The sequence below is a fragment of the Tenrec ecaudatus genome, chromosome 7, assembly GCF_050624435.1.
Source record: "Tenrec ecaudatus isolate mTenEca1 chromosome 7, mTenEca1.hap1, whole genome shotgun sequence".
Taxonomy (NCBI): Eukaryota; Metazoa; Chordata; class Mammalia; order Afrosoricida; family Tenrecidae; genus Tenrec; species Tenrec ecaudatus.
Window position 1 is genome coordinate 149,821,297 of NC_134536.1, and position 15,583 is coordinate 149,836,879.

The 15,583-nt window shown below is 42.9% G+C and overlaps 1 protein-coding gene across 1 annotated transcript in view; it reads right to left on the reverse strand.

Moving 5' to 3' along the window:
- LY86 (lymphocyte antigen 86) overlaps positions 1-15,583 on the reverse strand; it is a 61,069-nt gene that overhangs the window by 26,292 nt on the left and 19,194 nt on the right. The window contains exons 2-3 of the mRNA XM_075553818.1: positions 2,887-2,973; positions 1,207-1,335 (exon numbers count right to left, since the gene is read on the reverse strand). Coding sequence (XP_075409933.1) covers positions 1,207-1,335; positions 2,887-2,973 — 216 coding nt within the window. The remainder of the gene's footprint in view (positions 1-1,206; positions 1,336-2,886; positions 2,974-15,583) is intronic.

A 15,583-nucleotide genomic window follows, 5' to 3' on the forward strand; every position in this document is an offset into this window, starting at 1 on the left:
CAGATCCTGTGCTATTCAGTGAGGTTACCATCGTCCAAAGCAGAGTTTCAAGCCAGTTAACTGCAGTTCAACTCCGTGCTGAAAATGTATATTTCTACCCTGGATACTGAATCAGAGTCCACATTTTGACAAGATCTCCCTGGCAATTCTTATCGTCTTAGGTTGGGTTCACTAGAGAATCAAAACCAGGGAAGTGTACATGTGTCTATGTTATGGAGTGCTTCACAACAAAAATGTGGTTCGCACATTTGTTAAAGGAAGGCAAATTCTAAGTCTGTGGATCAGCTATTACTATGGAACCTTTTCTTAACTCGTGCGGCTGCAGGGACTGATGGTCTCAAGACTAGAAGCGATTTTCTGGCTGTGAAAGTAAATGAATCCAAAAGCAAATAAATGAATCAGACTGCTAATGATTCCCAAGATCACAGGTTATATGGCAGGCCTCAGATTCAAGTCCAAAGGTCAAACCAGATGCCGGACCCAGACCCAGCAAAAAGCAAGGAAGCTTTTCCATAGCATTCACTTATATTGGAAGCAAGCTACACCCCTACGAAAACTTCATTTCAATTGATTGCATTAGGGCTGTAATGTGTGTCAGGGTGTTGCACCCCACTCTAATCTTCTTGTAACTGCTGTAAGGCTCAGAGCAGATCCCACCATGGAGGTGGTTTCATTGTGTTAGGTCGCATCCTGGAAGATTAAAATAAAAATCAAACTCACTGCCATTGAGTCAGCATTGATTCAGGAGCAGAAAGCTTGATCTTTCTCCCTTAGGGAGTTTGGTGGTTTCCAACTGCCATTGGTTAGCAGCCTAACTCACAGCCCCCTACGTCATCACCTGACCGCCTTCTAGGTCTCAATTGCCAACCTGACCCAGACGCTTTAACGGTCACACTCGTGTATCCCTTATATATCGTTGAATACACCTGTGTGTTCCTTATGGATCAGCAGATGCAGAGTCACATGATCTGTATCTGGGATGAAAATGCAAATTCTTAGCAGGGCATTGAACTGGAATGAAGTGGCTTGAAACCCTGGTGGGAAAGTGAGTGGTAGAACCAGATCCAACCCGTGGTGTCTGATCTCAGCTCTGAACTCTCCCACCCTTCCCCCTCCCTCCCCCTTTTCCTCTCTCTCTCCCCTCTCCCCTTATGTCTCTCCAGTTTTCTCTACCTTAGCAGAGAGTTACCAAGACAGACAGCTTACCCCCTTTCCTTCTTCCACAGAAAGAAAATTTTGGCTGATCCCTTTCACAGACAGGGTAGGAGAAATTAAAGATGGCGGATCCTTTTGTGACAAGAGCAACATCAACAAATAGCTCTTGGATGTCCTCTCCTAGAGGAAAGAGAAGAATATTTTTACTAGATTGTTTGTTTTGTTGTGTACATAAAAGGCAAGCAGAATTTATAACCGATGGACCAACAGACCTATCATTTTCAAAAGACTTCTCTGTGTGGGAAAAGTTTTCTTGGAAAAATAGCACTCAGGTGAGCCCACAGAGGATCATGTAGACAGACCTGGAAGCAATGGCGCTTTCTTGGTCTGTACTTCAATCTGTCCACTCGCATACTCTCGTGCCATGGCTGCTTTATGCAAACCCTGACGATCTGACTTTCAGAACTTCTCGTACAACTACCCAGCACTGTGAGTCCCTCCGCATATTTGGATAGTGTGCGGCATGTGGTCCAGCTTCCCCCCACCCTGCTGTTGCTACAGAGATTCCATCGTGGTTAACCTAGACCGTATCGTGGTGCCTTACAGGCAAGCCTTCCAAATGTCTCCGCTTTTGTTTCAGCTCCTTCTCTTAATCTTACAACCTCCCAGTCGCCTTTCCATTTCTCTTCTCTCCCTTTGTTTCTCAAGCTGTTTCTAGATTCAGATATTGAGCAAGGGACTGGAAATGCATATGAGCATTCTGGGCCTTTGGGAAAATTCCCTGCATTCCCTTGGAATGATTCTACACGAGGACTTAATTAAAATCCTGTCCTCTGATTTAGATCAAACTATTTTAAAAGGGAGATCACCTATTAACTATAGCAAATATATTGCCTCACTCTAATGACACAACCCAATACACAGCAAACAATCAGAAAGTACTGTTGCTCATGGATGTGGGAAGGATATGTCACAGTTTAATCTTAATCATTCATAGTAGTTATTTGGGACAATGAAGACCAAAAAAGAATGAATGCGTTTGAATTATGTTGCCAGCAAAGAATATGAAAAGCTCCATGAACTATCACAAGAACAAATAAATCCGTCTTGGGAGAAGTGCAGTCGAAATGCTCCTTAAATGCTCCTCTCATGCATTTTGGACATGTTATCAGGAGAATGGAACCATAGTTTGTAAAATAACAGAGCAATTAAAAAGATGAATGCCCTCAACAAGATGGATTGACCCAGTGACTGCAAGCAATGGGGTTACACATAAAAACAATTGAGAGGATGGCACAGGACAGGGCCGTCTATTGTACATAAGCTCACTATGAGTCACAGCTGATTCAAGGGCGCCTAACAAAAGCAATGGCAATGTGGGGCTAAAAAACAAAACCCCGCAAAAATGACAAGCCAAGAATGGCTAATTAAACAAAAAACTCAAAATAGTTTCTTTCTTCCTTTTTTCCCCTCCAGCTTACTAATTACAAGTGTTTCTATAATCTAAATGAGTGACTAGCATCTTTTTTCAGTATTCACAGCATTAAATGGGAGGTCTACTCTTTCTAGGGATTACCAGAGAGAGGAGAAAAGGAAGATTAAAGAGAGGTGATTCGAGTGAGTGCTGGAGACAGTGGTTTAACCAGTCACAGTTGTTAACACGGGCCACTGGTGTATGGAGTAGGAAAGGGCTGTGCAATGCTTTCTTTCACACTAATAATTTTTACTTACTCAAAATGATTCCAAATCTAATGCTGAGATTTTTTTTCACATGTTTGGAACACTGGTCAATAGAGAAGCCAAAATCCTGTAATGGATCTATGGAGGAGAAAACAACGGATTAGTTGCAAGAACATTGTATATTCGGCAAAGTCAGTTGCAAAAGTCAGACCAATGGAAGTACTTTTTGTTTTTCATGGACACTTAAATTAATTCAGAATCATATTGCCTCAATAACTTTCTTTTGGTAAGCCCCTGATTATTTCACACACCTTCTCAGTGCCTCCATTTGAGGAATGAAGATGGTGTATTGTTAATGGGTTACATCTTTACTGGTTGCTAAAGTTCTTTTTGCACTTTTGCCTAAAAAAGGCGCAGGCATCAGAAGACCCAAACTAAACAAAAACATATTTTTGAGAATGAGAGGGGTCGAAGCAGAGGCACCAAACCCATCTGTAGACAATAAGACATCCCCTCCACCAAGGCTCAGTATAGCATTGATGAAACACACAATAGTCCTCTGGTTTGTTGAGGCTTCTGCACCCCCACTATCATGACCTCAGTTCTGGCTAGCCCGGAGCATGTACAAATAAGAGTTCACAACACACAGAATCCAGGTCAGATAAACCACTCAGGAACAGAAATGGGAGTAGCTATAACAGAAGGGTAGGGGGATGGTGGGGGGAGGAAGAGGGGAACCAATGGAAATGACCTACATGTACCCACCCATCCTCACCCCTCCCCTGAGGGGTATGAACAACAGAAACATGGGTGAAGGGAGAGGGAGGCAGCAGTCAGTGTAAGATATGAAAATAATAATAATTTATCAAGGAGCCCTGAAGGGTGTGGGGGAGAGGAGCTGATAGCAAAGATGCAAATAGAAAGTAAATGTTTAGAAAATGATGATGACAACACATGCACAAATATGCTTGCTATAATTGGATGTATGGAATGGTATAAGAGCTGAAAGAGCCCCCAGTATAATGATCTTTTTTAAAAACGACTTATTAATTGCACCAAGATCTGCCTTTATGAATCCATGTAAGACAAGCACATATATTATATATTTATAATACATACATAACAATATAGAGAGAATATATATGTGTATATATATACATATATATATAATAAAATCCCATTATATGTAGGGTATTGTGCTAGTTATGATCAGGGTTATCAAGATAAGCAATAGTATATTCAACATAACTTCTCAATCAAAATACTCCAGTGGTCCAGAAATATTCTACTGACCCCCATCTTCTTGACTCCACATCATGAATCCGTCCTCTACTCCTTGACTGGGTGGAGACATGCATACTCAGAAAATCCCCAATATGCTTGATTCGTTTCTCTGTTTTCTTCCAACTCAAATGGCCTTACCCATTTGGGTCATTGTCCAAATATTCAGGCTTTGCTCAGTTTCTATCTTCTTGGTGAAGGCGTCCCTTATAGTCTCAACATATAATTTTGTTTCTCTGAATTATTAAAAGTTATATCTTAAAGAGTTTTTAAAACAGGCAGACATATATGACTTTGCACTTTGGTATTTGGTTTACCCCACCCCCAAACCCAATCTAAACATGAAACTCACAAAGAAAGTTTTTTTTGTATTGATTTGTCTCACTTTTTATTCTGTTTGCCCTGGTGTTTCTCCCAGTGGACCTGAGGGAGAAAAGCTCATTTTAACTGAGACTCTAGTTCCATGTCCCTGACCTGTGCACTTGCTCAGAATTCCCCTTTCATTCCCCAGACTTCCGGTTCCTGGACAGCGCCTCGCAACCTGACTCCCGGCGGTCTACCAGGATACATCTGCGTGCATGAATGGCCAAAAAAGGAAGCTATAATTTCTTGGCTCCACACCAGCCATCTCTACTCTTCTTTGTGGCACTGTGAATCTCTGCCATCACCTTTCTCCGTGCCACCCTCCAGTAGATATTGAACAGGCTATGCACAGTGAAAGCATTATTTTCATGCTGGTCCACCGTTCCTTGAATGTCAACTCCAGGGATGACCAGTCACATGTCAAGCACTTCTGTACATTTGTTTCCCTCATCATTCTCAAAACAGTTGCTTTTGTGCAGCAGAGTTCACAAGAGTAGAGGCTCCAATATGGATGCTAGTTATTTGATTTGTAAGGATTTCTAAAGTATTCCTAGTCTCTGTGAAGTCACAGGGCATCTGGTGGTTCTGTTTCACAAGTGATTTCAATTTTACCTTCACTTTAAACACATGATATTGTTTCAGACAGTTTGATCATCCACATCGCTGACCTGGAAGATATATAATTGTCTCTGGTATTTGCTAAGGAAATGATCACTAGGCTATTTCAACTGTGCAATACAAATGTAGGTGTGCTTCTGTTTGATTGAGAACTCATTGACAGGCCAGTAATTTCCCTGGGAGTTAAGTCATTTTTTTACCTGATGCCTACTTTACTCCATCTTTGTGCAATCCCAATATTCTTCTCTTTTATTCCAGGGTTTCTTTCAGCTTGAGAAGTGGGAGGAGGGAGCAAAACGACAATTACTCCTTCACCACAGACATGGCACAATAGTATTAAAAAAAATAGAGGCCAACAAACAGCTGTTTAAAGATGTGCATCCTCCAAAAAGAATACGTTTATTCCCAAGGACATATACGAAAGAGTACTTTGCTTGGAGTCCCTGAGCATGGAGAAAGGGTTAAAATTCTCTGCTGCTAAGCAAAAGGTTAAGGTTCAAGTCCAGGCAGAGGCACTGCAGAAGAAAGGTCTGGCAATCTACTTACACAATAGCCACCATTGAAGAGCCCGCACAACACAGTTCTGCTCCGAGACACACACTGCCTGTCAGGAGTCCTAATACACCCCACAGCCAGGGAGGGAAGAGGGCGTTGTTGCTTGTTCATTACGTTCATTACCAGTTAAAAAGTATACTGGATATTCAAAGGTATAGGTGGAAAGAAGAAACTAAGGGAGGAACAAGAAAATAAAGAATGAAAAGCATTATCCTGTTAGGGAAATAAGACACACCCAAGGCGGCTTCACAAAGTTCCTGGGAAAATTCCATTTTCTTCCAATTTCATTTTCCACAAAAATATACACACACACATATTGCTATTTTGATAACAAGCTGAATGGACTTGATGGCAGTGAATTTGTTTGTTTGTTTTTTATTTAAACATCCATGGTCAGTATTGGACCCTCAGCTACTTGTGACAACCCAAAATATCTCCAGGCATTGCCAATTGTCCTTGGTAATTTGAGGAGTCACTCTCGATGATAAGGCTTTCCTTCTACTAAAACCACCTGTGAAAGAAAAGAGATGGAATACATCTGGGCTTGCTGGGGGAGTAGCGTGTTACACATTCAGTTGCTAACTCCAAGGTCAACGGTTCAACTGCACCAACCCCTTCTTGGGAGAAAGGTGAAACGTTCTAGTTCCATAAAGAGGTACAGTTTTGGAAACCCAGGGGGCAGTTCTACTCTGCCCTGTGGGGGCATTTTGCCTTGATGGTAGTTGGTTGCATTGCATTTTCTGTGGAGTTCTTTCTCTATAGCATGAGAATGGACCTAGGGGGAGGTGGAAGAACCTTCCTGCAGACTCTTGACTCATATTTTTAATTGTGAATTTCCTAAAACATCAACATTAATGACAGTCAGTGTTCCAAAGCTTCCATGGCAAAGATAAATATTTCCTTCAAATGCTTCCTTGTTTAGAGACAAATGTGTTGAAGAAAGAAAGGAAAGCTTCTTCATGAAGGATGTTCATTTAAAGCATCCTTTTCCTTGTGTGCTTGCTGTTCTGTTCACATCTATTGCTTTAACCCAAGGCAGCATCGTCCCACTTGTGAGTGAACCCCAAATGCCTGGCAGACTTCCCTGGCTTCCCTTCATGCCCAAGGGGGAAATGTATGTGCTATGGACATCAGGCCTTTCTAGACCAGCTGCTGCAAATCCTTCTGTAGGTGAGAAATCAGCTCTGGGAAAGCAGCCAGCAGCATCTGCCTTGCATACCAAGGGCAGCGGCATTCCAATAAGTCTTAGAACTGTACACTTGTGTGGAAACTAGACTTAGATAAACCAGATGGGCTGCAGGTGGGCAGGGTCTTTACTAATCACACTGATTTTGTCTTAAGCGCCGGTAATGGCTCATACTCTCTAGAGCTGGACCTGAGCAGGGTGGTTGCCCAGGAGCCAAGATAAAAGAATGTTTGCCTTAGTGATATCTGGCCAGAGTCTTTCAAATAAAATCAGGGGGAAGGACATTAGGCCAATGACATACCCTCAGAAATTTTACTTCCTCACCAAGGGGCAGTGGTCAGGAACAGGGAGTCATAAACGTGAGGGGCTACAGGAACAAAACTAAAACTTGAGGAATGTTGAAAGAATGGTGTTCTGAATCACAGGACACAGTCTGAAGGGGTGAGAGAAGAAGAAGGAGAAAGAAGGAGATCAAGGACAAGTGAGAGAATGGAAGGGATGGAGAGAGAGACTGCTTTCGTATAGCACAGTGGTTCTCGACCTTCCTAAGGCCGTGACCCTTTAACACAGCTCCTCATGCCCTATGGGAATTCCCAGAATCATCAGAGAGAGCAAGCCTTCTTCTAGAGCTGGTGTGCTGAAGTCAGTCTTCTAGCCTCCCAAGTGGTAAGGGAATACATTTCTCTCTTAAATCTGTCCACTCGTGATATTTTGGTTAGCGCGGCACTGGACAACTAAAACACATGGTTCCAAAGCATTCTTCAAAGCAACGCTTTCCACAGGTGGAAGCAAGTAGAACCCATTGGCACCTGGTTGCTTCCCACTCACAGGGACCCTAAAGGACAGAATAGAACTTCTCAATCAGGAGGCCTGGGTTTATAGTAAATAACCACAGGTGAGCAGTTTGCAACCACCAGCTGCCCCAATGAAGAAAGACTTTCTACTCTCAAGAGGATTGAAAGTCTCAGAAACCCACAGGGGACACGTCGACCCTGTTTGATAAGGTTGCTCATGGTGTCAGTCCGGGTAGACTAGAGAAACAAATCCATGGACACACATGTGTATAAGAAAGAGCTTTATGTACAAGAGGAATTGGATGTTGAGAAAACATCCCCACCCAGTCCAGTCCAAGGCCATAAGTCTGATAGTAGCCCGTATGTCCGATACCAATCTATAAAGTCCTCTTCAGACTCACAAAATACATGCAATAAAGCCAAATGCAGGATGATCACAAGCCAGTGGGTAGAAAGTCTTTGGGTCCAGTGGCATTGTAAGCATCCAAGGTCTGGTTGTATCCATGTGGCCTGTCTTCTGCAAGGTCTCCCAGGGAGTAGCAGAGAGAGGTATCTTCCGCCTCCAAGGAGGAAGTACTAGATTTCCCAGAATTCTCAGGCAAAAGCCATGCCCACACAGAAGTCTCATTGGCTGTCTCCAGCCTAGACTCTACCCCTACACTCTTAATCCTTAGAATTGACACCAGATTAGGTGACTACCACCCTCATCATTAGTATCAAGTTGAGATGCACTAGCAGGACTCTGGCAAGCAGATTTCTACAGAACTGCTCTGTGTTGGTTATTGAATCGACTATCACTGGATGGTGCCTTTTTAATGAATAAAGAGAGTCTTTTGTTAGCATTGGACTGCTAACAGCAAGTTTTCTGGTTCAAACCTACCAGTGGTTCTTTGGGGGAAAGATGAGGCAATCTGTTCCCATAACGATTTATAGTCTCCAAAACCATGAGAGGAGTTGCCACGAGATGGAATCAACTGGGTGGCAGTGGATTTGCCTGTTCGTGTGTCTTTTTGCCTGATTCTCAGCAATAGCCCTTTGAATTTCCTTTTTGGTCTTATATGATCTATAGTTGACTTGGGTTCAGTGCTTCTAAGTGACCTCCTATTTGCAGGATGAATTTCTTGAGCCTGTGGAAGTCATTTTACTGAGTACTTGGGGTACAGAGGTTAGAAAACATCACCTCAGTCCTCAAGTTCATCAAGGATAATAGTGACTTGGTACAATGGAAGCACAAAGGAAGAGTCAGGAACCGTGACTGGGGAGCCATTGTCAATTTTAGAGGGAAAGAGTGACGTGTTCTCATTTTCACACTTATTCCCTGCAAAGCTTTCTTCTCTGTCTGACCTCTCTGGGAAATTTGACCTCTCCATTCCTATGGATTGATGACCTCTGCCAGTTATTAGGAATATGCTATAGGCTATGTTATTTAGTTCACCAATATTGTGTATGTTAATTCCCTGCTCCCAACATGGAGCCTCCTCATGTCTCTTTATACTGCAGCCTCTTCCCATAGTGTCTGACATGAAGTCCCCAATGATGGCCTTGTTTACTGCATGAATGGCTATTGAATTTATTCTCTGCTTTCTGCTCAACATGTTTTTGCTGCCTACAGCATAAAAGCAAAGACAATGCATGCAGTTTTGACTAATTCCCACTAAATGTCATCTGAGAGATCTAAATTTCACTTAGGAAAGCTTGGATTGCCCCTCCCTTGCCTTCGCTCCCTTCAAAACCGAGCTCAAACACACATCTCTCCCAAATGGCATTTTGAACCTGGTCTAGCTGCCGTCCTTTCCTTGGCCTTTAAGTGCATTGTGTCCAAATCTTTGCGATGCCCCCGTCAGCAGGCAATGTGGTAATGATCACCCTTTGCTACTCTCATTTTACAAGCTGCGGGAGGTTGGGAGCTATGCATTATTTACTCATTTCTGTATAATCGGTGTCTGCTCCAGTGGACATGTCCAGTAATGTCCGGTAATGTTAGCTTGTTGGGTAAATAGAAGAAAAGGGGAGAATGCCATGTAACTTAAGGACAACAGAAGGCATTAGAGAACTGAGCTTTTACTTGTAGCGTTGATAGGTGCACACAATTATTTGGGACAAGTTGTGAGGCCAGTGATATTGATCTTGTTCCCACACTCTCAAGAGCCCTCTGGGAAGGTGATAGTATATTAATATTACTAAATGAAATATTATAAACAAAAAACCTACTGGTCAATTCTGATGTATAGTGACTCGATATAAGGTTTCCATGGATCCCTGGTAGTATAGTGGTTAAGCATTGGGTTGAGATCCACATGGTCAGCAGTTCAAAACCACCAGCAGCTCTGAGAGAGAAACACCAGGTCTTTATGGGACCAGATGACCATATCTTTGTAATGGGGAAACTTGCTTTGGCACTTAGGATAGAGTTTCTGAGTATGTTTGAAAATATAGTTCCAAATACAGAGGAGCAGCTTTTGTTTCCCACCATCTTTTGGAAAGCTTTCCCAAATAAGACCAAGTCATGAGCAGAACTTGAGCTTGTTTTCTTCCTTGAGAGTAGATGATTACCAATACCACAAGCTTGTTAGCTATTTGGGACTGGATCTAGGTGTGCATAGGTGTGTACGGTCATGCTTTGGTATGGTTTCTTCATCATGCAGGCAGGGACCGTGACATTTTCTGGTTGGAATTAGTAGGATGACAGACCAGGGTCTTTGTGGATCCCTAAAACTGAAGACGCCTGTGAACTTCTCATTGATAAACCACCACCATGGTTTTGGTTTTGGTGTACTCAAAACTTGTCTGCCCCTGTCCTTGATGTTGGTTAGTGGGCCAGTTCTTTACTGCCTTTCCCTCAGAGCCCCTCCGTGCTCTGTAGACCAGGAAACAAAGTGGGAAGTGTTTTTCCCTCTGTGTTTATCTGTTCTTTCCCAATCTTTTTATTGTTCCACCTCTCAAGACCTAGTTCAACCCAACAGCACGCCCAGCCCCGGGTCATTATTTCAGAGACTTCCATTCTAATCACATTGGTAGGCACTTCGCTAGCTATTTATTTTCACACCCAAGTCAGATATATGACCTCATGCCTTCTTTCTTCTTCTCTGATAGGTACTTATCAGAGTGGTGGGTTCAAAATGCTGAAACACGGTCATTAAAATAAATGAACAAAAACGGAACTGACATCGTCACAATGGAAGGGCAAGCACGTCAACACCCTGCAGCCTTCCGGCAGACCTTGGTGCATACACGGTGTATGTGAAGGTGTAGATGGGCTGTTGATCTCAGCAATCTGACTCTCCCATTTACATGCTTCTAACTGCTTCATCAGGAACAGTCTTTTAATTGAGTAAAAAGGGGTGTAAGCCTTACCAGTTTCTTTAGCCTCTGAATTCTACTTCCATTTCTCCCAAGGGTAGCCTGAGTATGGGGGAGGCGGAAGCTGGCACAGCCTGGGAAGTCACTGTCTGGAGAGGTTGGACATGACTGGTAGTCTTCAGCTCCCTGCAAGACGACCTAGAGCACTGGTTCTCGACCTTCCTAATGCCACGGCCTTTCATACAGTTCCTCATGTTGTGGTGGTTCCCCAACCATAAAATTATTTTGGTTGCTACTTCGTCACTGTAATTTTGCTACTGTGATGAATCGGGCCATCCCTGTGAAAGGGTCGTTCGACCCCCAAAGGGGTCACAACCCACAGGTTGAGAACTGCTGACCTAGAACCTTGGCCTTAGTTGGAAGATCAATCACTGGTGCATAAGGATCCAAAATGGTTCTTAGACTTGACCCAGGCTCATAGTCTGGGAATCGTTCTTCACGTAGCTGTCACTTGGACACCGCGGGTTGTTGTGCGTCTGTCCTACATCTCCATAAAAATTCCATGATCTGAGATGGAATGCCAACTCATCTCTCTTTGTGGAGCATGATTTATTTTCTCATATGCTCCTGGCCACAGTCACAAATCAGGGTACCAAAGAAGGACCATTTCTGTGTCCTTTGAGAGGTAGAAGGTAATCTTTGGGCAATAACTGCTGAAGAATTTGTGAATAACTTTTTTTTAAAGCCCCTTTACTCTTTCTGGCCACACATTGTTTTCCTCATTGCACCACAAGATAAAACTGCCATCATGTCAATTCTGACTCATATACAGAGCTGGACTGCCCTCATGGGTTTTGGAAAGTGTCAATCTCTATGGGAATAAAAAGGCTCATCTTTTCCCCACAGAGATGCTGAGGGTTTGAACTATTGACCTTTTGGTTAACAGCCCAACTCATAACCCATTATGCCATCTATTTTGGGGAGACTCAGAGAAAATTGAGGGGATTTTCTACTCAGTGAGGGTAAAGAAACATGCCCCCTGTGATCTATTGATCCAAATTACAAACAATTTTTGAGCTCCTACTGCAGCAGTTCTCAACCTGTGGGTTGTGACAACTTTGGAGGTCAAACAACCCTTTCACCAGGGTCACCTGATTCATAACAGTAGCAAAAGTACAGTTATGAAGTAGCAACAAAAATAATTTTATGGTTGGGGGGGTCACGACAACATGAGGGACTGTATGAAAGGGCCGTGGCATTAGGAAGGTTGAGAACCACTGCCCTACTGTATGCTGAACACTGGGTTATGTGTGGGGATATGATGATGATTGTTTTATGGTTATAAGCCTTGACTTGTAGGAGCATGTAGTGTAGCAGGGAATAGATGGTTATTATCAAGTGAGCCAGTCACAAGGTCCTACAAGAGTACAAAGGAACCCAAAGTCAATAATCTGGTAGGGCCACACAGAGCTCAGACTTGTAAACTGCAGTATGCTGTCAGGTCATGGGATCATTCTAAACAAAATATGCTTAAATATGTCTCTGTGATCCGTGGATGACTAAAAACAACTTCTTTCTGCAATACATTGTCTTAATCTAACTAGGGTACCTTAAAAAATGGTCCAATCAAAAATAGTGGATAGTGGTTTCTGAGGGATCTGGTGGTCCACTTAAAGCCAAGGCAGAGAGGCCAAAGGTCTCTCTGAAGATTATGGCAACTGGTCATGAGATTTCATAAGTGTATTCTGAGTAGATTTTCTTAAAGGACACAGACCGATCAGAGGAGCTTATGAGAAAGAAGTTTTAAGACAATGGACACTTATATTAATGAGAAAAAAGAACAGAAAATTTGCACTGAAGACTATTTTTCCATTATAATCCCACTTATTCCTTTGTGGGGTTTTTTACTGGCATCTTATCCACATATCATACAAACATACAATTCAATAGTTCAATCAAGCATTCAATCATATTAAGAAGAATTATACAGTCACTACCACAATCAATTTTAGAATACCCCCCTCCCCCCCATGGTTAAATAGCCCATTCATTCTTTGAGGGTCGAAATGGCCGTCACATGGGAATTTCCTTGGGAAACTTTATCCCATCCCATCTACGGACATCCTGTTCTCCCCACTTTATGCTTCATTTAGTTCTACGAACTCAAAGAACAGCAATGGAATTTGGATCCGTCAAGAATGCCGAAATGGCCATTTTGATATGTTGAAAATCTTAGGGCGAAAAATTCTTCAGGGACGGTTCCAAGAGATGGAAACTCCACCTTCCAAAGCACATAGACATAGCTGGTGGGTACACTGAGAAACAATACCTTTACATATGATATTTTTGCTTAATAAATACTGCTATGCTTTTCTATGAATACTTTACTTGTTGTTAGGTGCCATCTTCTTGTTTCTGAGCCATAGGGGGCCAATGTGCCACAGAAGGAAACACTGCTCCATCCTGCACCAGCCTCACCATTCTTCCTGTGCCCGAGCCCATTGTTGCAGCCACTGTGCCATTCCACAGCCACTACTACCCGTTTGTGTTAGTCTGGGTGGACTAGAGAAACAAATCCAGAGACACTCATATGTGTATAAGAAAGACGTTTCTATATAAGCCCTGTCGAAATCAAGCCCATAAGTCTGATATTAGCCCATATGTCGAGACGAGTCTATAAATTCCTTTTCAGACTGATGCAACACATGCAATGATGTTGAATGCAGGAAGATCACAGGCCAGTGGGTGGAAAGTCCTATAAATCCAGTGGTGGTGGAAGCATCTCAGTGCTGGCAGGGGCCTCCATGTGGCTTCTCCATCTCCAGGGATCTGGCTCCATCAACAGAGCTCCATTTGTCTTGTCAGCAGGAAGACGAAGCAGAGAGAGTATGGGGCCCAGCTCCAGGGAGGAAGACAGGAGTTTGCAGAATCCTCAGGAGAAGGCTATGCCCACTTAGAGGCTTCATTGGCTGTGGCCTGATTGACAGGCTAGACTCTACCCCTCCGCTCAAGTTGATGGGAGATTATGTAGCTGCCACATCTTCTATTCCAATGTGGACTTTAGCGCCTCGGCGGCCATTGTGGCCACATTCCATCATGCCCTGGTCTGAACAAGTCTGGATTTCTGAGATGTGCTCCCAAATGCTTTCCAGTATGAGATTAACTTAACATATTTTCCTTCCCCTCAGGCACTGCTCTCTGCACAAATGTGAAGTGGTAATGAATTGTCCACTGCTGCCCTGGATCCCCCAGCAGACTCAAAATAAGGGAAAAACCCATTTACACTGTGTACAGGAAGCAATCCTGCTGCACTCACTGCTGCGTGAAGAGCTCTGTTTTTTCCATTAGCATCTGCACAGAGGGGCCAGAGAGCTAAATGACTTCAAAGATCTGGACACCTCTTATTTTCAAGAGAGCTTCCATGGAGACACAGAAAAGTAAGTGTCTAACGAAGATCACACAACACAGGCTTCAGCAGAGAATAAGAAGCCGAATATCGCCAGTCCTAAATATCTACTATGAAGTGTAATTAAAAAGGCAAGGTGGATACATAGTGGGTGGTTTCCACCAGGATCTCTTGAACTGAAATATGGGAGCCAGAAGTTCTCATTCCCCAAGCCAATTCACCATTTCTTCCTACCTCCTGTGGATCCTAGCTCTGTGGGTCAGAAACACCAAGCTATTTCCAGGAGAAATTCTTCTTGTTTACATTTTATCATTTATGTAATACAAGTTATCGGTATGAGAAATACAGGACTAAAAACACCACTGCTAACCCAAAGACAACTAGTTTAAACCCACCAATCCCATGGCAGTCTGCTTCTATAGAGATTTGAGGCCTTCAGGATCTACTGTGACCTACACATTGCTGGGAGTTGGGTCAACTCAATGGGTTTGGATTTTCATTAAAAAGACAGATCAGTGCTGGAAGAGAAAAGAACTAGCTGCTTCTGTTTTGACCACTTTGTAGCATACGTGTTGAGCTGCTAACTGCAAGGTTGGCAGTTCAAAGCCACTAGATGCTTCATGGGAGAAAGATGAGGCTCTCTGTTCCCATAAAGATTTCCAGTTTTAGAAACGCTTTGTAGGATTCCCGAGTGTTGGAATAGACTCAATGGCAGTGTTGCTGTTATTGTTTGTGGCCAGGATAAAAAATGTCTTAGTGAGAATTTTCTAGTAAATCAATAGAGTCTAGTAATTTTCCTTCAGAGTAGAATATTAAAAATTCTTTTAATAAATAGAAGAAGGATGATGCTGAGAGATGGCAAGCTGACATGAAAAATAAGATGGACAACATCTTCAGATGATTAAATGAGAACAGTGGATGGCTGAGTAATCATAGCCTCCATCCTGTGGCCTCTTCCAACAGACTTCCCACAAGAGCCACCCCACCCATGGCCTATTCCTTTATCTTCAGCTTCACAGGAATCTTCTAGAAGGCCTGACTCAACACTTCATTCTGCTGTAACCATTTGGGTATTGTTCAGCCTTTTCTTGCCATCTGTCTATGTGTTTTCAGAACATAGCATTTAAAAACTGCTAGCATGTATGGAAACGTCAGTCGGACCACCTTGAGAACAATTCCTCTTGAGGAATGAGAAGCAACAAAACTTGAGAAGCAAGAACAATTACCTTCAATAATCTTTGCTGG